Source organism: Aegilops tauschii, chromosome 3, assembly GCF_002575655.3.
Source record: "Aegilops tauschii subsp. strangulata cultivar AL8/78 chromosome 3, Aet v6.0, whole genome shotgun sequence".
Classification (NCBI taxonomy): domain Eukaryota; kingdom Viridiplantae; phylum Streptophyta; class Magnoliopsida; order Poales; family Poaceae; genus Aegilops; species Aegilops tauschii.
The window spans coordinates 96,298,485-96,324,396 of NC_053037.3; the positions used below are offsets into that span (position 1 = coordinate 96,298,485).

The 25,912-nt window shown below is 47.5% G+C and overlaps 3 protein-coding genes across 4 annotated transcripts; 1 reads left to right on the forward strand and 2 right to left on the reverse strand.

Annotated features, from left to right (window-relative positions):
• Positions 1-560: 560 nt before the first annotated feature.
• On the reverse strand, positions 561-2,421 carry LOC109738842 (uncharacterized). Of its 2 annotated transcripts, XM_020297946.4 has the most exons (2): positions 1,914-2,421; positions 561-1,183 (listed from the first exon to the last, which is right to left on the reverse strand). In XM_020297946.4, exons 1-2 carry the CDS (start codon positions 2,249-2,251, stop codon positions 1,162-1,164), a joined length of 360 nt encoding a protein of 119 aa, XP_020153535.1. In that variant the 5' UTR covers positions 2,252-2,421; the 3' UTR covers positions 561-1,161. The 2 variants fall into 2 exon arrangements, with proteins under 2 accessions (XP_020153535.1, XP_020153534.1); XM_020297945.4 differs by lacking the exon at positions 561-1,183 and having other exon boundaries at positions 1,798-2,414.
• A 10,393-nt stretch (positions 2,422-12,814) lies between these two features.
• On the forward strand, positions 12,815-14,870 carry LOC109738840 (protein REVEILLE 8-like). The gene is made up of 8 exons (XM_020297943.4): positions 12,815-13,012; positions 13,108-13,165; positions 13,259-13,490; positions 13,618-13,719; positions 13,806-13,937; positions 14,037-14,158; positions 14,283-14,342; positions 14,481-14,870. The coding sequence occupies exons 1-8, from the start codon at positions 12,876-12,878 to the stop codon at positions 14,532-14,534; spliced, it is 897 nt and encodes a 298-aa protein (XP_020153532.1). The 5' UTR covers positions 12,815-12,875; the 3' UTR covers positions 14,535-14,870.
• A 7,298-nt stretch (positions 14,871-22,168) lies between these two features.
• LOC109738841 (uncharacterized) lies at positions 22,169-23,051 on the reverse strand. The gene is made up of 2 exons (XM_020297944.4): positions 22,638-23,051; positions 22,169-22,548 (listed from the first exon to the last, which is right to left on the reverse strand). The coding sequence occupies exons 1-2, from the start codon at positions 22,966-22,968 to the stop codon at positions 22,439-22,441; spliced, it is 441 nt and encodes a 146-aa protein (XP_020153533.1). The 5' UTR covers positions 22,969-23,051; the 3' UTR covers positions 22,169-22,438.
• Positions 23,052-25,912: the final 2,861 nt, after the last annotated feature.

A 25,912-nucleotide genomic window follows, 5' to 3' on the forward strand; every position in this document is an offset into this window, starting at 1 on the left:
AGCCCGTGCCTTCTCGATCTTGGTATTAAAAGATTCTTGTGACTCCATCTCATCTTCCCCTTCCTCCTAATAGAAATGCAATGACATTCTCTTTGACACATACATCTTCTCCCCCAGTTTACTTCTCCAAAATTTCCTTATTTTCACCGCCAAGATCTTATGACCTTTGATATTGATTCACTTGTGAGAGGGAGGAGAATTTAGCAACATTGAGCATGACCGTGTCAAAATTTGGCATTATAACTGCCCCTTGCTCAAATAAGACCACGACATGGAAATCATTTCACTTGTTTTCATCCATGAACTCAGCTTCATCTCCAGCCTTATGCTTTTTTTGCGTCCAGACAGGAGTTCCTCTTACCATTCTGACCCTCATCATGCACCAATTGCCAAATTCAACAACAAGCTCAATCTCATAATACATATCACACATGCATAAAACTGATATAAGGCTTCACATAATATTCCAAAGTCAAAGCAAACATTTTTCAGATTATGAAGAATTTGCATGTCTACACTATCTCTTTTGAAAAAGAAGGATTACCTCCGACCTCTGCATCGAGCGATACACACAACCATCTTTATTGCATTATTCAATAAGGTCTTACAAAATAAATACATAGATCAATCCAAAATCACCTTCCTCGCAAAATTGTCGCCCTACCTACAAGATTGATGATGTGCCTTAACAGTGCGTCACGCACACCAAAAAATTCGGTGGCCTCACCAAGCCGCCCGCCAGCAAGCCGGGAGCACCAACCGGTCTAGCAGACCTTCAATGTGCACCACATGCGCATGTTGTAGAATTCGTCGCCACCTTCTTCCACAGTCCCATCTTTAGGATCAATCAATGCACTGGTCTTGTTAGACCCTTCTGTCGTTGACGCCGTCACTATGCCAAACAGAACATGCCTTCTGCACGCGCCCATTGAACGGTATCCAGCATCGAGATCCTGCTGCACCTTGCCGCCAAGACTCGTCATCGTCAATACTGTGCATGGCACGACACTCTATCTTGATCACCGCACGCGGAATATATGAAGATTTGCATCCGGCATCAAGCCAAATACTTGTCCCTCCAGCCGATGTACAACCCCAAAAAGATGCCCCATAGATCCCCAATAATAGATCCCATATGGGAATTGTCTCGTCTTATTTGGCTCATCCTTCGCTTTCACCCAGACTGTAAACATTTTTCCATTGGACACAACGTCAATCACAACTCTCTCCAATTATATACCGATTATATTTGCAATGTATTAGATACAATATTTTACATCTTATACTATGGGATGGAGGAGAATGACATTTTGGCTCTTGGCTTTCATGGAGGCCAACTTTAAAAAAAATCAAAATTCAAAAAATTCGGGTTCAAAATATTCTGAAAAAAGTGTACAAATAAAGAAGGATATGAGGCGTGTGTGTAAAATTTTAGGATGGAATACATTGAAATGCGATCTATACAAAATAGACAAGTTACTAGTATGTGAGGATGAATTGTATTATGTGTTAAAAAGTTCAGATTTGTCTTTTTGCAAGGCCCTTTGTCTTTTTGCAAGGCCCTCATCTCATTTCAACGTATCTCGTCCTGAAAATTTACACACTTGCACTCTGCCTTTATCTATCTCTGTATTTTTTTCAGAAATTTTTAAAATGTAAAAGTATGAATTTTCATAAATTTTGAATTTTGCATTTGAAGGCCGAGCTCGGCCTCCAAAAGCAATTTCTGGGGACCGAGGGAGTAATTCTTTTTTATTTATGTTATTTTGCTTCATCATGCAGGCTTGCAAAAACACCTTCTACTAATTTATTGTATATAATATATCATAGTTATCTGCATCGGGATACATAGCTTTCCTTCAAAAAAAAACGCTCATCTAAACCCCGGGGGCTTGAATATCTGGAAGTCGGACCTGTGAGACACTAGCACCAGCAGCAGAGCCACCAGGGCCGCGACGCCCCACGGCGACGTGCCGGAGCCGCCCTCGGGCTGGCCGCGCCATGCCGCCGGCACGGCGACCCTCCCCTCTCCGTCGAACAGCACATGCTGCGCGAGCACGCCCAGGGCGAGGAGCCCCAGCACAATGAGCACCCAGAAGCCTGCCTGGGTGCGATGGCGCAGCTGCTCCTCGAACTCATCCATCTGCCACGACAGGTAGAGGAAGAAGGTCACGATGCCGGTGACGGCGAGCACCGGCGCCGGCGGCAGGCCGACGGCGAGCCAGCCCTGCTGATATTTGCCCTCGTCCATGGGAGCTTAATTTGGACGTACGGTCTGGGATCTACTACGTGCCTGGCTTCCTCAGCTATGCGTGTGGTCATGTGTTTCGTATCTGCTGTGTGCCGGGCAGCGCCGTTATATGGGGGACGGCCGGAGGAGAGACGTGCGCGGCCAGTGCGCGCTTTGCTTTTGTGGCCATGGATGAGGAGTGGAAAGCTGATGGATGCCTCTGGAAGAGAAGGCGGCACCGCGTGTCTTCTCTGACGGGAGCTTTCGAGATGGCTACGAGACAGTCGGCGGTCGGTCGCTGGCGCCTTTTCAGGATTCCCCAATCTTCTCCGGATGCTACTTTGCGAGAAAACCGTTCATTTCTTCGGTTGGAAACCTACCCGTGAAAAAGAAAGAAGGGATTTCTTTTTTTTTGAGCAAAAGGAAGAGAACCTGAAATATTGTGCCGACTTTTTTTTGTTTGAGAAGGAAAATATCGTGCCGACTAGGGCTGATCACGCTGGACTCGGCCAGGCATCACAAAAGGCCCAACCTGGAAATACTAAGGGTGTGTTTGGTTGCCTCCATTAGGCCCAACCAGACCCGTGTGGGAAGGGAACGGGCTGTTTAGACGGGGAGCAACTAGTTAACGAGCGCTCCTTAGGGAGCCTCGCAACAATCAGCGCCAATTAGCGCGCTCTCAGCCATTCGCCACGTGTCGCGCTCTGGACACTCCCTTCAGATTTTGTTTTTTTATTTTTTCGCACGCGTTTTCGGCTTTTTAAACGATTATTTTCCTGGTTTTTTTCGACGTTTTGGTTTTTCCCCGATCTTCCTTAGCGTTTCAACCAAAAGAAAATTTTGAAAATTAAAAATTTTGCGCGAAAAAACGCTTTTACTTTTTTTTCTTTTGTGAAAAGTCACGTTTTTTTCGCGAGAGGCACGGTTGTGCTTTAGCGAGAGTCACGGCCGTGCCTTTCGGAAACAAAACAAAAACGCGTTTTCTGTTTTTTTTTCTTTCGCGAGAGTCACGGTTTTACTTCCGCGAGAGGCACGGTTGTGCTTTCGGAGAGTCACGGCCATGCCTCTCGGAAAGGGAAAAACAAAACGCGTTTTCTGTTTTTTTTTCTTTCGCAAGAGTCACGGTTTTGCTTCCGCGAGAGGCACGGTTGTGCTTTTGCGAGAGTCACGGCCGTGCCTCTCGGAAAAGGAAAAAATACGCGTTTTCTGTTTTTTTTCTTTCGCGAGAGTCACGGTTTTTGCTTTTGCCAGGGCACGGTTGCTTTCGCGAGAGTCACGGGCGTGCCTCTTTCGGAAAGGGAAAAAACGCGTTTTCTGTTTTTTTTTTCTTTCCATGAGAGTCACGGTTTTGCTTTCATGAGAGGCACGGTTGTGATTTCGCGAGAGGCATAGGCGTGCCTCTTTCGGAAAGGGAAAAAACCGTGCTCCCGGTTTGGTTTTTTCGTCCGGTTTTTTTCGACCGGTTTTTTTCGTGAAAAAAAAGTTCGTCAAAACCTATCAACATGGGATCTAGTTTTGAAGATCTCGACGCGAGGAATCCAATGGTGAAAACGGTTTGAGATTTGGACGCACGGTTTAAGAGATAAAACATTTTGAATAAACGAATCTACGAAAAAAGGGAAAACTCCCAGGTTGCGACAAGTGGCGCGTTGCATGTGTGCCACTTGTCGTGACCAGGGAAGATGGAGTGTTCTTTGCAATGAGTACTCCTTAATTAGTGATTTCGGTTTGGACGCTTGGTTTTATTATTGGACCTGCACAGCACGAAACTTAAAGCATCTCTGGGTCTGGCTCACTGGGAACGCACGAATCGGCAGCTTCTCGAGGGCCTGGCCCGAGCGGTGCACGTGGGCGGCGGCGGCTGCACACGTGCGGCCACGCTCGAGAAGCCGCGTTGCTTCCCGAAGCGCCGTCAGTTATTAGCCTCACCGCCCCTCACCGCTCCCTCTCTTCACTCTTCCCCACTCTCCCAACTCTCACCGGCGGCGGCAGATCGGAGCAGAGGAAGAAGACCACCGGACTCCATCACCGGCGAGCGGATCAGCAGTTGGCCCGCGGCAATGGTGGTAAGCACTTCTCTCTCTTCAACATGCAAAACTTTATCCCGTTCGATCCGGCGATAAATTCGATCCACGACGGAGGGAATGGGGAATAGAGGTAGATAAGCATAGGGATAGTTCATACTAGTTCATAGCAGTTCATACGAGTTCATAGATGCAAGATCGGAATGCAGAAGGGGGATTGGGGGATTGGGGGTACACAACGGACACCAGCTGACCGCGGTGGCCGTCACCGGCGTGCGGAGCGGCTGGTCGAGCCGTTGGCCTTCATCTTCTTCTTCATCGCCGTGCGGGCCGGCGGGTCGTCGTCCTCGTCCTCGGCGGAGTCGAGGTCGATCTGCCATGTACGACGGCCTGGCTCCGGCCCCTCGCTGACATCTGCACCGCTTCTTCTTCCTCCTCCTTAGGCTCCCCACGATGACCGCCGGCGGCGCATAGCCGTCTCCCAGTACACTGCGGCACGACAGTCATTAAGATCCCAGTAGGTCTTGTACTTGCACCACTTCTTCCTCTGTTTAGCGTCGTCGGAGACGACCTGATTCATGGCCCAGCAAATGATGTCAACTGCCATCGCGCCCTTCGCTGGGTCAGGAATCAGCGTCTTCAGCTCTTCTGCAGTGGCCCTCATGAGCACTTCATTAGATTCCTTCTGCATCTCAGGCATGGAGCCGAAGTTCGAGCACACCTCCATGGTGTTCTCGAACTTGGTCCGGTCACCAGCCGTCCACCCGAGGAAGAAGGCCCTCCAGCCAATACCACAAGGGAAGGAGTTGGCGTTGGAGCTGGAGTTAGAGCTCATGGCGATGGGGAAGAGGAAGGTTGACAGTGAGAGAAGAGAGGGGGGTGGGTAAGTAGTGGTGGGCAGGGTGAGTAAGTATAGGGGGGATGGAGAGGAGGAGAAGAGTGACAGTCATGCCGTTTTAACTACATGCTCTTCAATTAGCCATGAACTCTGTGCTGTGCTTGACTCCATGAATTGTGTACAGATCGAGGAGAGCAATGAGATGGGCACGAGGTGCTCCCGGCCGTTGACAACAAGGGCAAGCAGCCCCTTCACCCAATGCCCGACGAGGTTGTGCTGTTGCCCACCGTCGAGGAAGGCCCGAAGATGCCTGAGGGTAGCAACGACGAAGGCGTGGAGGAGCCCCCCAGCAACAAGCGCCGCAACTACGGCCACTACCATCAGGAGGATGGCCCCAACTCACTTCTGCAAGGTCATCCTTGCAGCGAAGCTTGAGTGCATCCCATGCCCCTGGACTTCACCAAGCACTTCGTCGCAGTGCCGACGGAGTTCAAGCTCAGGAACAACACCGGCTGCTCCTGAAAGGTGACGGTGAAGCTGATGAACGGCAGGGTGACCCTGGATCAGGGTTGGGCCACCTACGCAGCCGTTCATCAGATCAAGATCGGCTACATGGTGATGTTCAAGCTCCTCACTCCTGACACCCTCAAGGTCATCATCTTCGATGACGATGGCATTGAGGTCGTCAACAAGTGCGGGAAGCACGACGAAGCCTTCGCCGCCAAGGAGTAGGGCCGGGGCCTCCCTAAGTACTATCGAGTCTGCTTTGAACTGTTTATGTTTATGGTTTATGCGTAGAATTGTTATGAAGTGTGGTACTGCTTATCTGAAATATGCTCTTAAGTAGTTGATCCTCTGTTTATATTCTGCTCTCCTTATGATGTGTGCTACTGGTTGTGCTGAAGTGTGCTGGTAACCTCACCAACTAGCCAAAGAGGTTACCACACACCAGGCGTTGCATACAACCAAACACCATGCCTTGGGTTTATCCACTAACATGCAGGCAATTAAACACCAGGCAGTGTGGTTCTGCCTATGCAGGCAAGAGGGCATGCAGGCAACCAAATAACATGCAGATAGTGCATTTGAGGCTGCATTTGCATAGCCAGGTTGGGTGTAGAAGTGTATGCAATACGGGTACTGTAGCGCACGGCAACCAAACACGCCCTAAGCCCAAGCCCAGCCCAGCCTGAAACATAAAAAAATGAACTCATTATTTAAATGTTGAAATATATTAATATGCCTATTTTCTGAATAAAAAGGTTTGTGAACAAGAGGTCCCATTCAGGAGAGCAACTAATCAAGGAGTACTCAGCACTCGCAAGGGTCATTTGGGTGGGTTGGGAGCGCGGCACTTGGCATGCTCTTAGCCGCCGCCAAGTGTCGTGCTCTGGGCGCTCCCTTCGAATTTGTTTTTTTATACGCGCTTTTGGCTTTTAAATGATTTTTTTGGTTTTCCTCATATTTTTCTTAGGTTTTGGACAAAAAAATCGAAAAAGATTATTGGCGAGATAAAACACTTTTCCCCCTTCAGCAAGAGGCACAAATTTACTTCTCGTGGAGGCGCGGATTTGTTTAAGTAAGAGGCACGTCCGTGCCTCTCGCAAAGTAAAAAAATACATGTTTTCTTTTTTTCCTTCCATGAGAGGTACAAATTTACTTCTCGTGGAGGCATGGATTTGCTTACGCGAGAGGCACGGCTTGCAAAAGAGAAAAACACGTTTTGTTTTTTACTACCACGAGAGGCACGGATTTACCTATCGTGGACGCACAGATTTGCTTCCTTGAGAGGCACCGCCGTGCCTCTCGATGAGACGCACGGATTTATTTCTCGTGGGGACACAGATTTGCTTCCGCGATATGCCGATTGTGCCTCTCGAAAAGGAAAAAATACCTGTTTTTCTCCTTCCACGAGAGGTACGATCGTGCCTCTCGTAAAGGGAAGAAACGTGCTCATGGTTCAGGTTTTTACTTCTGTTTTTTTTTCTTGAAAAAATTTCGTCGAAACTTATCAAGATGGGATCTAGTTTTGAAAATCGAGACGCAAAAAATCCAAGGATGAAAACAGTTCAAGATTTGGACGCACAGTTTTGACAGATAAAACATTTTAAATAAACGAATCTATGAAGAAAGTGAAAACTCCTATGTTGGATTCCTCGCATGCCAGATTTGGATGCACGGTTTGAGAGATAAAATGTTTTGAATACACTAGAATCTCTTATACCATGCGTCCAAACAATGCAGTACGACACTTGTCGCAACGTGGGAAGGTGAGAGTGACCTTTGGAAAGAGTACTTCACAATTAATGATTTCGTCTATTCGGCACCAGCGACGAATTAGAGTGGGAGTGCTCCCATGCCGCTTAGTAGGCCGCGGCCCGATAGTAGTCACTCTGTCCGTTCGGTACACTCGTTCGATCACTTGCTCGCGTTTTTTCTAGTTCGCTCGTGTGAAAGAAAAAACACTCCATCTGTTGGTTACAAAAATTATCAATATTTAATATGGATCAGAGGAAGTAATAGATTTGAAAATCATGTTCATGAATTTTAAAAATGTTTGTGACTTCAAAAAATTCATAAAGATAAGGAGCTCAACCTGTGGAAATGCTAGTACCATCGGCTATCACATTCGTTCCCACTTACCGCAAAAATTTAAAAAGAATGTACTTGAATACTATAGAAACATTGCCACTATGAAAAAATGTTCATAAATTCGAAATATAATTCATGAACATAAAAAATATTCATAAATTTAGAAAAAATTCAGGAATTTTAAAAAATGTCCACCAATTTGAAAAATATTCATTTTGTAAATTAAACACGAATGTAAAAATATATTGTCGAAATTTAAAAATGTTCGCATATTTGAATTATTTTTTAAGAAATTTTAGAAAAGTTAATAATATTTGACAAAAACAGAAGCACAAAGGAAAAACCGAGTAAAATCACAGGGGAAAAAACCATTTGAAAGCTTCACAAAACTGGTTAAAATTAACGTATACATAGGACAGCCTTTTTAAAGTGTGTCCGCTGGAGGGGTATGCGCTACGTATGCGCGAATGCTATGTCTCGCTTGTAGCGAGACTAGCATCCGTATGGCCTGAAGTTTTCCTGGCGCACGCGTATGGGCCAGTGGTTTTACTCGTTTGTTCGGTCGTTGGTCTGTTTGCTGATGTGTTGGTCCGTTTTTTTTTTTTTGCTTTCTTTCTTTCTTCGTTTTCTTTTGTTTTGTGTTTGGTTTTCTTATTTCTTCTCTGTTTTCTTTTGATTTCTTTTATACGTTGTTGTACTTCATTCTTTTGGTTTTTTCTTTCATTTTTCTTTTATTTCTCTTTTTTTCTTCTGTGGTTATTTCTGTTTTTATTTTTCTTTGATTTTCTTTCTTTCTTGGTTTTCAAAAGTTTTCTTTTGTTTTCCTTTGTTTCTTTATGAGTATTCATTGTTTTTCTTTCCTTTGCATTTGTTAATTCTGTTTATTTTTTTCTTTGGTTCATTTGTTTCTTATATGGTTTCCATTGGTCTTTTTTGTTTTCCTTTTTTTCATTTGGTTTTCATTCTATATTTTTCCTATACGTCAAGAACATTTTTCTAATATATGTTCACCATTTTTAAATACATGTTTAACATTTTTAATACACTGTCAACTTTTTATATACATATTTTTAATGCTTGATTAGTATTTTTCAAATACAAGATAAAAATTTATTTAATACATGGTCAACAATTTTTCTATACACATTTTAACATTTTCAAATGCTTGAGTAACATATTTTCTATTACATGCTCAACATTTTTCTACACACATTTTACTGTTTTTAAATGGTTGATTAGATTTTGTTCAAATGCAAGATTAATATTTTTAACACATGGTGAACATTTTTCTATACACAGATTAACATTTTTCAAATGCTTTATTAACATTTTTCACATGCTTGATTGATTTTTTTCAAATACTTGTTTACCATTTATTCTCAAATGCTCAATTAAAAAAATACATGATCAAAAAAATGCATACACCTTTTTTTTGTATACATGATATACATTTTCTTTATACACATTTAACATTTTTCACATGGTTGGTTAACTTTCTTTCAATGTTTTTGTGGAAAGTGGTTCTTGAAATATATTTATGTAGAATATTTGGAAGTAAGACAAAAAAAACAGAAAACGTAAACAAAAAATGAGGCTGTACGGGATGAGTACAATTTTGAGCGCCAAATGAGAAATTCCAAAGAGGAGCCCGAGCATGGACCGTCAGGTTGGGCCTCCCATTCTCAGGTATAGTGTCGACCGTGCTTGAGGAATACAATATGAAGATAGTGAAACTTATAGTTGTAACATGATTGAGATGACGGGTCATCACCGGTGCATTTGCACTATTAGAAATTTTAAGGAACAGATTAATGTGTTAGGGTTTACCATACGACTAACAATATAAGGAACAAATAAATGTGTTAGGTTACCATACAAATACACACTATATCATTGTAGACATCAAATTAAACAATATTCACCGCTTGACTTTTAAATATACAAATATAATTTGTTCACTTAAAGTGCGCCGGTGACAACAAAATTGTTTCAAGATGAAACACCATCAACATTAATTTTGGTTCCTAATTTAGAATCAGTGACATTGTTGCCTTGATGGGAGGGAAGAATGAAGCAATCATCAAAGAGATTGTAGTTGTTAGGCCTACCTTTACTCTCTGTAATTTTGTCTATGAGATGGAAGACATACATGGCTTGGCCAGCCCCATGTTCCCTTTTATACTCCCATGATCATTAATCATAAAACTTTTTTTACAATAAAAACTTATGATCTATTCATCTTCAATCATGGTAGTAGAACGAATACTAGAAATAATTAAAATTACATTCAGATCCTTAGACCACCTAGCAACGACTACAAGCACTTAAGCGAGCCGAAGGCGCGCCGCTGTCATCGCCCCTCCCCCTCCCTCGCCGGAGCCAAGCAAACCTTGTTGTAGTAGACAGTCGAAAAGTCGTCGTGCTAGGGTCCCATAGAACCAACGCACCAGAATAGCAACCGCCGCCGATGAAGAATGTAGATCAGGAGGATCCAACCTGAAGACACACGAACATAGACGAACGACGAATAGATCAGAGCAAATCCACCAAAGACAGATCAGCCGGAGACACACATCCACACGTCCACCGACGATACTAGAGGCATCACCGGAATGGGGACTAGGCGGGAAGACCTTTATTCAATTTTCAGGGAGCTGCCGCCGTCTCGCCTTCCTGAGCAAGACACAAACCCTAACAATTCAAAAAAGATGTAAAAACGAAACCCTCCCACCGGCAAGGGTCGGGATCCACTCTGCGCCGATGGCCTAAGATCACCGGAGACGGGGCGGACCGACGACGGCGCCAACGGGAGCCAGAGGAACCCTATTAATCATAAAACATAGAGTGTTGTGCCCACAAATATAATAAAAATTGAACGTTCAAGGTAACTAATTCACTTAAACTTCGTCTGAGAAAAACTAATTCACTTAAACTCACAATACCCCTAAAAAAACTTAAACTCACAAATGCATCTTTTTTTGTGTGTGGGAAAAACGCGTATATGCATGACTTAACATTCCTCGGTTCTTGCACGCCTGCATATCTTCCTGCCATTTGGCGTACACTCTATACAGCAGCAGAAACATGTGCGTGATGCCGTCACGATTATTCCCCATAACGATCCATAGCCGTCAAGTCGCTCCTCCTCGTTCAAGAAAGAAAGCTAGGATTTCTACCTCTCGCCGGCGCAGGTCCGCCTCGTCTCCGGTGGCCCTAAGGCCATGGGAGCGCGGTGGATCTTGCCAAGGGCTGGCGGAGGGCTTCGTTTTCAGTCGTTTTTTCCTGTCTTGTTAGAGTTTGTGTCCTGCTCAGGAAGGCGAGACTGCGGCCGCTCCCTGAAGATGGAATAAAGGTCTCCCTGCCTAGTCCCCATTCCGGCGGTGCATTTAGCATCGTTGGTGGGCGTGTGGAGGTGTGTCTCCGGCGGATCTATCTTTGGTGGATTTGCTCGGATCTCGTCGTTGTTCGTCTACGTTCGTGTGTCTTCGGGTTGAATCCTTCCCACCTACGTTATTCTTCATCAGCGGTGGTTGCTGTTCTGGTGCGCTGGTCCTGTGGGGCCTTAGCACGACGACTTCCAACTGTCTACTACAACAAGTTGTGCCCGACTCCGGCGATGGAGGGGTGATGACGGCGGCGCGCCTTCCGCTCGCTTCAGTGCTTGTAATCGTCGCTAGATGGTCTAAGGTTCTGGATGTAATTTTTATTTCTGGTGTTCGTTGTACTGTCATGATTGAAGATGAATAGATTGGAAGTTTTTTCGGAAAAAAATGAAACATGTGCGTGATGCGAGCGATATTAATCTTGTTCGAACCATTCCTTACCCAAACGTACGTGCTCAATAGAAACGTGCACGTGCCCTAAACTCCTGCTCACCGCATGGCCGTCAGGCCCGTCACGACGAACACATGAGCTATTGGGTTCGCCGGCCAAACTCGATCGACAACGTGTAAGACGTGCTGTTCCATCCCGGGATTCTCTGATGAGGACATGGCACGTAAACGCAAGTACGTGTGTACCAGTTCATCAGCTGTATCACCTCTCTCTGTCTCGGCTTGGCGCCAAAAACAAGCCCCTTTCTGGCACGTAGCTAGCTTTATCCAGGGGGTGATGGGACCCCTCGTACCTAAACATTTACCGCGGTCCAATGGACGCGTTGAAAAGACGAAGCTTGGCTACACTACCGGTCGAAGTGACTCGAGGTATATCTTTGCCGACTCGATCGAGCTTGGCGTGACACCGCAGTGAATAAGCGCGTGCTTGACCGACCACGGTAAATTCAGACACGAGGCAACATAGACACGCTCTCTTTGATCGCAGTAGCCGGGATTAACTTTTGAAAGGATGTGGGTAAATCTCAGTCGAGTCTGAGACTTAACCAAGTCTGAAGTTAAAATGACAAAACATATACTATAAATAAAAAGATAAAAATAAAAAATAAAATCTTGCATGGATCTTCACTTAAGTATCGACTGAGACTTGGTAAGTGAGATATAACAATTCTGCTTTTGGAAACCATATGTTCTCGGTGAAGTTGGATACTGTATCAGAAGAAGGTTCGGAGGCGCTCAGCTGCTTACACCTGGTCGAGGAGGAGGACGCAAGGAGAGGAAGAGGCCACGTCGCTCCTGTCCATCAACCAGCTTCGTCTCGTTCTCGTGGACTCCGCGCCGAACCGTGTCTATCTGCCCGCCAAAAAATGGAAACGAGCCGTGCCTGCCCCCCGCGCGCGCGGCGAAACCCTGCCGACTCTGCCCCCCAAAACGGAAAGAACCCGGGAGAGATAAGACGCGCTCAAGCTCGCGCACGTTCCTCCCTCCCGCGCCCACACCGCCGACGAAGGCCACGTCGCCGTCAGGCGACACCACTGAGGCCCGGCCGCTCACTTGCACCAGCCCGCATGCAGCCCCGCCACATCCATGCAAGCGCCAACTGTACGCGCGCTACTCGCCTCGCCGGCCTAATTCTTTGGCCGCCAAGAATAACGTGGCACAACAATGGCCGCCGATCAGTGTCAAAACGCCTAGAGGACAAATGGATTTACGCGGGGCCGCGTGCGTGCGCGGCGGAGTCTATATATACACGTACGCGGTGTCGCGCTAGCTCGGGCATCGAGAGCGACGAGCAGCACAAGCGACCTACTTCCCGGCATCGCAGTAGCTAGCTAGCTTGGTGGTCTCTCTGGTGGATCATGGCGGAGAGGGGAGGAAGCGGCGAGGGGACGTCGTCGTCGCCGGGGAAGAAGGCCAGGAAGCCCTACACCATCACCAGGCCCAGGGAGCGGTGGTGCCCCGACGAGCACGAGCGCTTCCTCGACGCCCTCCTCAGGTGACTGACTGTCCTCTGCGTCTCTGAGCAATCTAGTAAGTCTGAAACTCCGAATCCTCCGCTGAATCTGCTGGTCATTTCGTGCGGTTTTCCAGGTTCGGCCGCGACTGGAGGAAGATCGAGGAGCACGTCCGCACCAAGACCGCGGTGCAGGTAAGTTAAATGCCAATCTTGCAGATTACCTCCGTTCTGACGATTCGAGAAATGCAAGGATCGTGAAATGAAATGCAACATTGTGCACTGCAGATACGCAGCCATGCGCAGAAGTACTTCCTCAAGGTCCAGAGGCTGGGCCTCGCCGCCGGGCTGCCACCGCCGCAGCACCCGAGCCGCAGGCTCGCCATGTCGCAGCAGCAGATCTCGCCGGCCGACGGGACGGCAGTGCTGCACGGACAGCCGCAGCATTGTCCAACCGGTGTTGTTCAGGGTCCCGTCGGCTGGACCTATCCGGGACCGGGAGTTCTTCCGGCGTCCAATGGCAAGTGATTCTGCCTCCCGCTCTCCACTTTCTGGGCTCAGTGTTCTAAATCTCTGATCACTCTGCTTCTTAATTGATCTATACGCTCATTGATCTAACATGGGAGTGTGCTCTGTGTGTTGTTCAGACATGCAGAACTCGGACTGGGCGGGCAGTTCAGGCACTTCAGCCTGGGTGAGCCATGGAGGTGCAGGGAGCCAGACTGAACCAGCTGCAGCAACACACCCAGGTATCGGTTCATGTCTTCTGAATTTTTTCCATTTCCGCACGCACACACAGAGTTGCAGCGAAAACACCATAATCATCGTTACTTAGGTGGCAGCTCATTCATGGGGGCGCCGAGCTTCGACGATACGAGCATGGACTGGACTGGCAGTGGCAGCACAGGCGAAGCGTCGGCGATCGCCGACGCGGAGGACGAGACGATTCCGCTCCCGTTGTCGCCGGGTAAACATGTCATCTTTTGCCTCACGATGGTTAAATTTGTTCTCTGAAACAACTGTAAAAGCTGAATCCCGTTTCAATTTCCTGGTGCCGTTCTTGCAGACGACATGCATTTCGCGCGGGTGTACCGGTTCATCGGCGACATATTCGACCCAGCCACGCCGTGCCGCATCGAGGCCCACCTGCAGAAACTCAAGGACATGGACGGCATCACCGTGAAGACGGTGAGTGCTTCACTTCCAGTTATACTTTTTCTTCAGTATGACCATTCGCAGTATTCAGTCTCCCCTGCTCTGCTCCTCATATGAACAACTATTCTGATTAAGAAAGCTCTGTCACGCCGTGCAGATCCTGCTGGTGCTAAGGAACCTGGAGACCAACCTGACAGCACCTCAGTTTGAGCCCATCGTGAGTGTCCCTTCTCCGAACTCTCCATCCGTTCTCAAAAAATTGCACTACTGAAGGTAATTATTCAGTTACCAACTTACCATGTACAATGGCAATTGACATCCATCTATTGGTGTTTGTTCTGTGGTGTTTCGACAGAGGCGGCTGCTGTCGAGGTATGACCCCGGGCGAGGCTTGTCTGGCCAGTTATAGAGCGTGCGTGCGTGCAACCTGAAAGAAGAAAACTAAACGAGAAAGGAAGTATAGGTGACATGGATGGCAAGGGAGAAAGAAAGTTGCACTGAAGACCAGATATGGGAGGTTGGAATAGAATAGATAATTGGTCGGACAGAGAGATATGACATACAGATATAGTCTAATAAGAATGTTTGTTTCGAAGATTTTGGATACAGGACTGAGATTAGCATTTTGTGTGTGTGATGTGCCCACTGGTTGTTGTAGCGTACTTGTACTTGCATGTGATGTGCTCAGCTTGGAAGAAACATTTTTTTACTGATAGTAGGAAATCTAAGAATTTCTCTGTATAATTTTGCCTTGGCGTTTGGCAAGGCTCCGTGCCTGGACTTGCTCTGTCTCGAGCCATCAGAGTTGGATGTCCTGCCATGTTGGCAAGGAAAAACACCGGGTATGCGCATCATTCTCACGTCGAACTTGTGATTGTGTGCCGCGCTTGGCTAGCCGTACGTGCGCAGTACAGCGTGTGCTCTGTGGAGATTTTTTTTTTAGCAGAGTGTGCTCTGTGGACGGTCTTTTTAGCACACTCCGGAAGATCTGAAGCGGATTGGACTTGGCTCTTGAATGGGGTTTATTTTTCTGGGCGCGGTTTATTTGCTGGGCCGAATAAGTTAGGGAAGTTTCATCTCGGACCGAATAATGCCAGGGGCCTTATGATGAGCTTACTGGTTGATCCTGATAAGATTGCTATTTTCCCGCACCTCCGGAAGCAACTAATCAAGGATACTCCTTGAGGAGCCCCCGCCATCACCACGTGTCGCGTGCTGGGTGCTTCCTTCAGTTTTTTTTTCTGTACGCGTTTTTAACTTTCAGATGATTTTTCTTGTTTTATCGGCTTTTCGCTTTTTTCCTTGTTTTCCATAGGTTTGGAAAAAATGAGCACTAAAATGTGTTAAAAAAAGGAAATTATGAGAGGCACAGATTTGCTTCCGCCAGGGGCACAGTCATGCCTCTCGGAAAAGGGAAAACCGTGTTTTTCTTCCTTCCACGAGTGAGACAGATTTACTTCTCGTGAAGTCATGAATTTGCTTCCGCGCACAGTCGTGCCTCTCAAAAAAGGAAAATTTTGTGTTCTCTTTTTTTTCCTTCCACGAGAGGCACAGATTTACTTTCCGTGGAGGCATGAATTTGCTTCCGCGAGAGGCATAGCCGTGCCTCTCGAAAAAGGAAACTTTTGTGTTTTCTTTTTTTCCTTTCATGAGAGACACATATTTACTTCCCATGGAGTCATGGATTTGCTTCCACGAGAGGCACAGTCATGCCTCTCGAAAAAGGTAAATTTTGTGTTTTCTTTTTTTCCTCCCACGAGAGGCATAAATTTACTTCTCGTGGAGGCACGAATTTACTTCCGCAAGAGGCACAGTCCTTCCTCTCGGAAAAGAAAAGTATGTGTTTTTTTTCTTCCGCGAGAGACACAGATTTACTTCTCGTGTAGTCGTGGATTTGCTTCCGCGAGAGGCATAGTTGTGCCTCTCGAAAAAGAAAAAAAATTGTGTTTTCTTTTTTTTTCCACGAGAGGGACATATTTACTTCTCGTGGAGTCACGAATTTGCTTCCACGAGAGGCACAGTCGTTCCTTCGGAAAAGGAATTTTTTTTCCGCAAGAGACACTGATTTACTTCTCATGTAGGTACGGATTTGCTTTGGCATTGTGCCTCTTGTAAAAGGAAGAAAAACCATGCTTTTTTTTCATCCACGAGAGGCGCAAAATTTCTTCTCCTGCAGGCACAGATTTGCTTCCGTGAGAGACACAGTTGTGCCTTTTCGGAAAGGAAAAAAACTTGCTCCTGATACGTTTTTTCATCCAGTTTTCTCATCAAAAAAGAATTTATCGAAACCTATCAACATTAGATCTAGTTTTTAAGATTTCAACGCAAGAAATCCAACGGTGAAAATGGTTCGAGATTTGGATGCACTGTTTAATAGATAAAACGTTTTGAATAAATGAATCTATGAAAAAAAACCTTCCAAGTTGACCTTTGCAAAAAGTACTTCTTAATTGCTGATTTCACGGAGCTCCTAATCCGCGTAGATCGTTATCTAGCGACCTCCCGTGTACCACCGGGCACTCATCCATATTTTTCTGGGTTGGCCCATTTTTCTTCCGCTTGGGGGAGTAGAGTGGGGCGGTCTGCTCGCTGGTTTTTTCTTCCATCGCTTTTGGGAAGGTTCTAGAATTTTTTTTGAACTGTTTTTCTTCGTGTTCTTGTTCTTTTTATTTTTCCTCATTTTTACTATTTCTAAAAAAAAATCCTTCTCCTTCCCTTTGTCTTATGTTTTTTATTTTTTAATCTCGTAAACTTTTTTATAACTTGCAATTTTTTTTGAAATTCATGAATATTTTCTGAATTTGTGAACAACTTTTGCAACACCTTTTAAATTCATGAACATTTTCTGAATTCGTGAACATGTTTTGAATCCACAAACATCTTATAAATTCATGAACAATTTTTTAAAATTGATGAATTTTTTTGAATTATGAACAATTTTTGAAATTTACAAAAATTGTTTTAAATGCATGTAATTTTTTGAATTCATGAACATTTTTGGATCTGGTAACTTATATTGAATCTATGATTTTTTTTAAATTTGTGAACATCTTTTATAAATTCATGAACATTTTCGGAATTCATGAACTTTTTTTTATTTCATGGGCATTTATTGAAATCTGAAAAAAACTTGAAAAGTTTTTTGAAATTCCGAACGTTCTTTTTTGAATTTAAGATTCATGAAAAATTCTCAAAGTAGAAAAGGAGCTCCCAGCTCCCACATGGGTCGGCCCAAAATGTGTGTGGGGATGTAGGGGGGTGCGTGTTTGGTGGTTATTTGCATACCTATGCGTGAAATATGGGCTCCGCTCTTTTCTACCCCAGTCTATGTATATATAGTTTGAGCGAAGGAAAACGCTTTGTTTAAGCCGGCTGATTTCTCGTTTCTGTAAGTCGCCTCGATAGATCGACACGTGTTCGGTCGAAACGATGCACCGCCCCTCAACCTTATCCTTTTCCTAGACCAAGTCGTCATCTTCCTCCACCATTCCCCTCCCCCACGCGACATCACCCTCCAGATCACCACCCCCCACCGCAGATCCCGACCCCAGCGTCCATGGCTACGGCCTTCGACTCGCCGACCTCCTCCCCGGCGGCCACACCGCGCGTTTCAGCGCACCGACAGGGCGCCCAGGGGCGAGCCGCCGCGGCGCGTGGGCGGGCTGAGCCAGGCGTTCGCGGACGGGCGGCAGATGGCGTCGTCGGCGCCCGTCGAGGTGCCCGCGTGGCCGAGCCGGTTCGCCGACCTGGAGCCCGAGCCCGAGCCCGACCATGGGCGGCCGCGCCCTTTCCACGACGACCCCTTCCTTAGCTTCGCGGATGGCGGGGCCCCGGCGGCCGACGTCCACGTCTCCGGGGGCGGCGACGACGGCTTCCCGGCCTCGCCCGACCCCTACGCCTTCCGCCACGACTCCGCCGCCGCGCACCCCTTCGGCATGCCCGACTCCAACGGCAACGGCATGGACCACGAGGCGCCGGTGTTGGCGGGTCGTCGGTGCTGCATTGAAGCGCTGGCAGGGCTGCAATGAAGCGCCCCGGAGCTGCAGTGGAGCACCGCGGCGGTTGTTGAAGCTCCGCCGAGGTAGCAATGAAGCGTTGTTGAAGCTGCAGTGAAGCGTCGCGGTGGTCATTGGAGCTCCGGCGAGGTTGCAATGAAGCGTCCTGGCAATTGTTGGAGCTCCGGCGAGGTTGCAATGAATCGCCGTGGTTGCCGTTGGAGCTCCGGTGAGGTTGCAATGAAGCGTCGTGGCGGTCGTTGGAGCTCTGGCGAGGCTGCAGTGAAGCGTCGTGGCGGTCGTCGGAGCTCCGGCGAGGTTGCAATGAAGCACCGTGGAAGCTGCAGTGAAGCGTCGTGGCGGTCGTCGGAGCTCCGGCGAGGTTGCAATGAAGCACCGTGGAAGCTGCAGTGAAGCGTCGCGGCGGTCGTCGGAGCTCCGGCGAGGTTGGAATGCAGCATCACCTGAAGCCATGGGTGCGACCATGGGAGACGGGTCAACTTGGGCTGGGATGCAATCCATTCCCGACGTGGTCCAGCTGGTACAAGACGGACGGTTGTACAGCGCCTAATCCAACGGCTCGCAACTTGCGGTTTATAATTCGTTGGAATCATCCGACCTACGCCTAGCACCGGCCTTGAGCGAAACATCTCTGGCTCAAATAATAAGTTGATTTGGAAGGATCTGATACCTCTCAAGATTAAAAAAATGTGGTGGTCATTCCAAAATGTTGTCTTAACTAATATGAAAATGCGTCAGTGGCCGAGGAATCCTAATTGCTCTTCTCATAAAGGAGTTGATGCCAATCATCTTTTTTCTTGGCTATATCGTTTCAGCCTGGGCGGAGAAATTTTATATGTTATGTATTGCTGCCATATGTTAGGGGCCTTGGACTATCGGAATAAAGTAACCTTTGATGCTCTGTTGTTCGAACTCCACTTGAGATTGTTTTTGTTGCATGTTCTTTTCTTACGTTTGGACAGGGCTGTTGAATATTGAAGCCCATGAGGATATGCAGGGTGCACTTCAGAAGGTGATGCAGACTGTAAAAGTGTTTGCTCGCCAGGGCGCGCGATATGGTGTTCTTCGCATTGCGGATTCCTGAAGTTCTGTGGTTCCTCTTCAAGTTGTCCCCCTGGTGGTTTCATTCTAGGCCTGGTTTACGGTTTGTTGTAAACTGGTTGTTTAGTTTTCGAGATTTCTCGCTGTACTTTTGGTGTGTCCGCCCTTGTGTGGACTCTTGCTATGGTGTTGTAGATTATCTGTACTTTGGCGTTATAAGGTTTCCGCCCTGTGGTAAAGCCGGAGATGGCGGCAATTTCTATGTCGTCTACTTCTTGAAGACATCACCGAATTGAAGCTCTAGACTCCCTCTGCTACCTCCGAGGGAAACCCTAAATCAGACGATCGGATGACGGCGACGCTCTTGTGTCGTTCCCCTCTTGGGGGCGTGATCCTTGGAGGTGTGCATTGTCTCGAGGGATCGGCGGACGGTTTCAGCGATTGAGCGGCGTTTCATGTGACGCATCGACGTCGTGAAGTCTCGGTGGCGTGGTGCTGCAGGGTCTCGGCGACAAATGCGTGATGGGACGCGCGTAGGGAGGAGGCGTTGTCTGGCGCCGTGGGGGCGTCGACGGCAGGCCTGGCAAGGTCGATGCGCCAGTGCCTGCTCTGAAGATGGATCGGTGAAATATGGTGACGGCGGCCAGTGCGCCGAACCGGTGTGTGCCCAGTTTGTTGACGCATCGGACTTTCGGCACCCCCACGGCGCATCAACCATCGTCAACCCCCACGTTGCCTGGCTTGGTTGGGACCTCCGGCTTTAGATGTTAGGCTTTGGTGTAAGGTTTGTTTGGTATTAGTTCGAACTTTCGGCACCCCTTCAACAAGTGGATAGGAATACCGAAAGATGTTGTCAAGATGGTGGCTTCAGATTTACTGTCGTATTACTTTGTAAGGTATTTGTGAATAATAAATAAAATTAGAGAAAAGTATACTTTTCGTCTCTCAATTTTTGACGAAGTCTAAATTTAGTCCTTCAACTTCGAAACCGGACAACTTGCGTCCCCAATTCTTGAAACCGGGTAAGTTTTGTCCCTCAATCCAACCAAAGCTGTTTTGTGCTGACTCATGCGCGGTTTTGACTGGTTCTAGTCCATGTGGCAATCTGTTTCTCACCTTTGATTTATCTCTAATGTGGGCATTCTATCAAGCACTTGGCGTGCAAGGTCTGGAGCTGCTGGCGATGGTGAGCTCTGGAGGAACAGGACCACGAGCGAGTCGATGCTGCCGTCCACGGCCAGTTGACCAGTGGCGCCATAACCGCCGTACCAGATTCATCACCGGAGGAACTTCATGGGGAAGACCACGGAGTGGCACATTCAAGGAGCGAGGTTGTCCGGCTACAGGTATCGAGCAGCGGCGGCAGCCAAACTCGTCCTCGCGGCGCTCGTACTGGAGCCAGAGCCCAGAGGACGAGGTGACGCAACGTTGCAGGTCGCTGGCATCGAAGCTCGTTGAAACCCGCACCATGCTCGCCGCAAAGCACGGACGGTGCGCGTCTATAGCTCTAGGCTGAGCGTGATGGCGAGCGTGCTCAGTCAACAAGTTCCTCTTCCTACGCGCGCTCGTGGATGGAGCGGGGGACGATGCCCACGGCATGCACATGCATGCATGCAGCTATGGCATGCACATGCACTGCATCCACGAGCGTTGCACATCATCCGTGTCTTCCAGCGCAGGCGCATCTGAATCCGGACACGAGCGCTGCAAGCTTCGGCATCCCCGACACAGAGTGCCGTCGCGCAGAGCCACCGCGGCCAAGGGGATGACACGGCTAAACACTGCACTATCGCCAGGTTGCCGCGGCGAGCACTCTGTCAGTGAGGACGGCAGCAACTGAGACGACGTCGAACTGCGCCTAGCTGCTCCCCCGACGAGCCTGGCGACCCGTCAACTTAACAGGGCTTGAACGCAACGGGCAAGCCATGCACTGAGCCGAGCGAGGGGGGCGAGTCCGACGCGGGCACCAGCACGCCGGACGCACGCCGCGCGAGTTTCTGCCGGTGGTGGACTGGTAGTGATGGTGATGATGAACGTCGTGTGGCGGGGGCGTGTAGTCGGCAGCGGCAGACATTGCACGCCAAATGTTTGTGAAAATGTCCATACCAGAGTAGATGGAAGGAAAGATAAACCTTGCCACGTGGCCTCAACGACTGGTCAAAACCGGAGTGAGTCAGCATTGTAACCCAATCGGCTGGGCTGAGGGATGAAACTTGCCCGGTTTCAAGAATTGAGGGTGCAAATTATCCGGTTTTGAAGTTAAGGGACAAAATCTAGACTTCGCTAAGAGTTAAGGGGTGAAAAGTATACTTTTCTTATAAAATTATTGCATGCATTGTTCAAATGCAGAGGCCGGGGTCATCGTCCTTTTTGAAAAAGGGTTGTTGTACCGAGTGCTCCAGCGGGTTTTCTATCATGTCTTCCTAGGAAGACATGAAAAGGTTGTTGTACCGAGTGCCTCATCATGTCGTCGGAATGGATACCCACCGGTGCCGGCTGTGGACTAGCTTGTTTCGTTTTAAGTTGAAAATATGACCAAAATGTAATCATTTTCGTCAGGTTTATATGGAATCTGCCATGTTTATATAAAATTTGGTCGAGTTTACATGAATTTCATTCGGTTTGTTAAAAAAGAGTTTGCAATGTATGCGATTAGCATTGGATGGTGGCCTCCCGCATCGATGTCCGCAAACTGGTCCCTATCCACGGACGGATGCGGGAGAAAATTTGCGAGTCACCATTGAAGATGCCCTTAGTCAGTTTTCCTCTCAAGTTGTGTAAGTCTGCAGTGGAGAAATTAATGGAAAAGGGCTTGCCTGATTGAAAGAAAAAGTTAGGGAAGTTTCGCATCATCCTATCCGTACATACATAAGACAGTAGTCGCTCCGTTTCATATTGCTGATTTAGCAGGGAGTATTTAGTTTGTTTGTGAGATGTAGACTGTAGTACACTCGGATCGTATACACGACACATGACACGGTGCAAATACAATATTGCTCGGTACATATAGTACGAGCTGTAGGCTTTATTTTGTACTGGGTCGTCACACACACCACGCTCACAGCATCACTACACAGAACCACCAGCTCAGGCGATAAGCTAACGTACGCACACGCGCGTGGCGCGTACGTTGCCCTTTATTTACGTACGTATACGTACATACGGAGCATCCGTGGTTATACTTAGCTAAGGCACGCAGCAGGTGCTTACGTGAGCGCGCGGGCGACCGACCGGCGGCTATCGCCTATCGGCCACTTCACTTCCACTTCCTGCCGCCGTGCTTGCCGCCGCCCATGTGCTTCCCGCCGGAGTAGCCGTGCCCGTGCCCGCCGCCGTGCCCGGTGTGGTACGATCCCATGTGCCCACCTGCGAGTAAACGTATATATGCGCTCAAAAAACAGTCTCACACGTAGTTCGTGCATGCATGCAGGGTGTTCGGTTAATTAGTCACGTACCGTGGTGTGGCGCGGGCTGCGCGGGGTACGCCGCCGGCGCGTAGCCTTGCGCCGGGTAGCCGCCGTACGGGGGGCAAGCACCGGCGGCGGGCGGAGGGTACCCGTGCTGGCCGTGGCCGCCGTACCCCTGCTGCTGCCCATGGCTGCCGTACCCGTGCTGCTGCACGTGGCCGCCGTACCCGTGCTGCTGCTGCCCGTGGCCGCCGTAGCCCTGGTCGCAACCGTGCCCCTGGCCGCCGTACCCGTGGCTTTTGCCGCCGCCGACGAGGCTGGACACGAAGCCCTTCACTCCGCCGCTGTGGCCGCCGTGCATGTCGTGCCCGCCGCCCATGGTGACCTGCTTGCTTTGGCCGGTCGAGTAAGTGAGGTAGTCGTATGCGTTGTCTGGTCTAGCTCGATGATCTGCTCAGTGTGTCGAGGCCTGCGTCCCCTTTTATATACTTAAAAAGATGCTTGTTCCTTACCATCAAAAAAAAAAAAGATGCTTGTTCCGCGGCCCCTTCCGACGTGTGTCGACGGGCCGGCCGCCGAATCTGCACACCTGCACTGATGATATGATATTCTTCTTCCGGCGCCTTCTCCGGCGCGCGGCAGGTCGGGTCGGGTTAGGTCAGTGTGGTGGACGATAAGGTCAGATTCTTATGCTCTGTGTCTGCGTGCCAGGAGTTAAAGGCAGCTCTACGATTCTATTTTTGCTGTATTATTTGACGGTTCATATCATCATATGCATGGGCGCAGTGCCGTGGCGCCATCTGGCACGGCGAACGGCCGTTCGTGCACGTTGCGCCATACTCCGTACGTGTGTGAACTCTTTGATCAACTCAAGTGTAGGAGGAGATCATCTTCAAAGAGCTTCGGCTTAACATCAGGCAATCGCGCCGTAAGATTGGTGCGCAAGATATCAAAATGCAGTCAAATAAAGACGTACGGTGGGCAAAAAAAAAAAAAACTGGATTTAGCATCACTAATGGTGCCTCGCCTGAGACCTTCTAATTAGCGCCCTCAGTGCCAACTAAGATTTGTAGCATGGTCCCCGGCCCAGCGCGCCTTGCTCGCTGGCTGGCGTCCCTGGCTCGCTTGTCTTTTATTGTTGTTCATTGGTTCGCTTTTTTTGCTCGGTTTTCTTTTTTGTGCTGTGTTGTCCGCTGAAAAAACCGGCAGCTGGTTTTTTTAAGTAAAAAAAGTTTGTGAGTTTAAAACAGTTAGTAAATCTGAAAAAAGTTCACTGGTTTTATAAGATGTGCATGAATTTAAAAGAAGTTCACAGATTTGGAAAAAACACGAATTTGAAGAAAGTTTGTGCATTCAAAAGAAGTTCACGGATTTTAATAAATCATGAATCTAAAGTTCACCAATTTTAAAAAGAGCCTGAATTTGAAAATTTTCATGAAATTTGCGAATATGTTTAATTTCATAGAAGTTCAAAATTTTGAAATAATTAATGTAAATTGAAAAAGTTCATAGATGTTTTTTATATAGTTCACAAATTTGGAATAATGTTCCCGCTTTCTGCAAAAAGTTTGTAAAAATTGAAAAGAGTTCGTGGATTTGAAAAACATTCATCCATTTGAAAAAAAAGTTCATGGATTTCGGAAAAAAGTTTATGAACTTGATAGTTCGCGAATTTAAGAAAATTTCATGGATTTGAAAAACTGTTCACAAATTTGAAATGTTCATGCATTTAAGAAAAGTTCATGATTTTCTAAAAAAATTGGGATTGTTTTTAGAAAATAGAAAATGGCCAAACAAAACCAGAAAAAAGGAAACCAAACAGGAAAACCACTGCGTTTTTCAAGCATTAGATTTGACGCACAACAAGAAGAAAGAGAAGTAAATTGGCACATCAGCCAACAGTTAAGTTGTCCCAGTTGGTTACTGAGGTTTGAACTAAACCAAGAGGTATGGAGTTCAAGTCTCACATGGCACACCTACTTTTTGAAGGTTAAAGACAAGAAAGAAAGAAAAAGTAAATGGATCGGGCCCAGGACAGACGGGTGTGTGCCAGTTTGCAGGATAGTCTATAACCGGCGCTCTGGGCGTCAAATGGGAGTTACCGACCGTTCGTGTACATCGCGCCATACTCTCGGTACGTGTGTGAGAATTTTGATCAACTCAGAAATTGAAGATCACCTTCAAAGAGCTTCGGCTTGACATTAGGCAATCACGTCGTAAGACTGGTGAGCAAGATATCAAAATGCAGTCAAATAAAGACGGTATGCAACAATTAACTGAATTTAGCACCTCCTAATTAGCACCCTCAGCGCCAACTAATGTTTGTAGCATGGGTCACGGCCCAGCGCGCTTTGCTTGCTCGGTGGCGTCCCTGGGTCGCTCGTCTTTTATTGTTTTTCATTGATTCGCTTTTTTGCTTGGTTTTCTTTTTTGTGATGTGTCACTCATTGAAAAAACCGGTTGCCGGCTTTTTAAAGTAAAAAAAAGTTATGAGTGTAAGTGCATCTACTGCCACCCCTAATTGGTTTTGAAGTATTGACGACAAACTTGGTTGAGGGACTAACGTGTTTGTGAAAATTACAGGATAACACGGGTAGTAGTCCCTCATTGATTCGGTTTAACCATCAGAGATGACCCCTAAAAATGTATGAAGACATTGAAGACAATGGTGGTTCGTGAAGACATTCACGATGAAGATTATGACCTGTGAAGACATTCACTTGAAGACTATGGAGTGCGAAGACATAGTTGTTTCGTAATTTCCTTTTCTTCTTTTTTGAGTCATAGGAATCACCGTACTGTTAAGTGGGGTCCAAGTGAACAAAGTCAGATGACTGAAGTGATGCTCAACCAAAATTCTATGTCTTCGAGCGAAGACAATGAGAGCAAATCTTATCCAGAATTGGATGAGTCAGCTGTGCTTGTAGCCCAAGCCAAGCTGTCGCGTGTGTTTAAAATCCGACCGTTGGACACGTGTCTGTTCCTTAGTGACCCAGGGTCATTTCGGACATATCAGGTCGGGTTGCCTCCTGGCTATAAATAGCCCACCCCCTACACCATAATTTGGTGGCTGCTTAGAGTTAGTGCACGGCTTTTGTCGTTTGATAGCAACCCACCTCCGAAGACTTTGAGAGAGAGATCCTTGCGAGGACAAAGCCCAAACACCCAAAGCCAAAGAGTGTTAGGAATTACTGAAGTCTTTCTGTCCGCGTGACCTGAAGACTACTTACACTTGAGGACCGTGCATCCTCCAGCCGGTTAGGCGTCGCGTTCTGAGCGTCCAAGAGTCATTGTGGATCGCCGGTGAACGGAGTCTGTGAAGG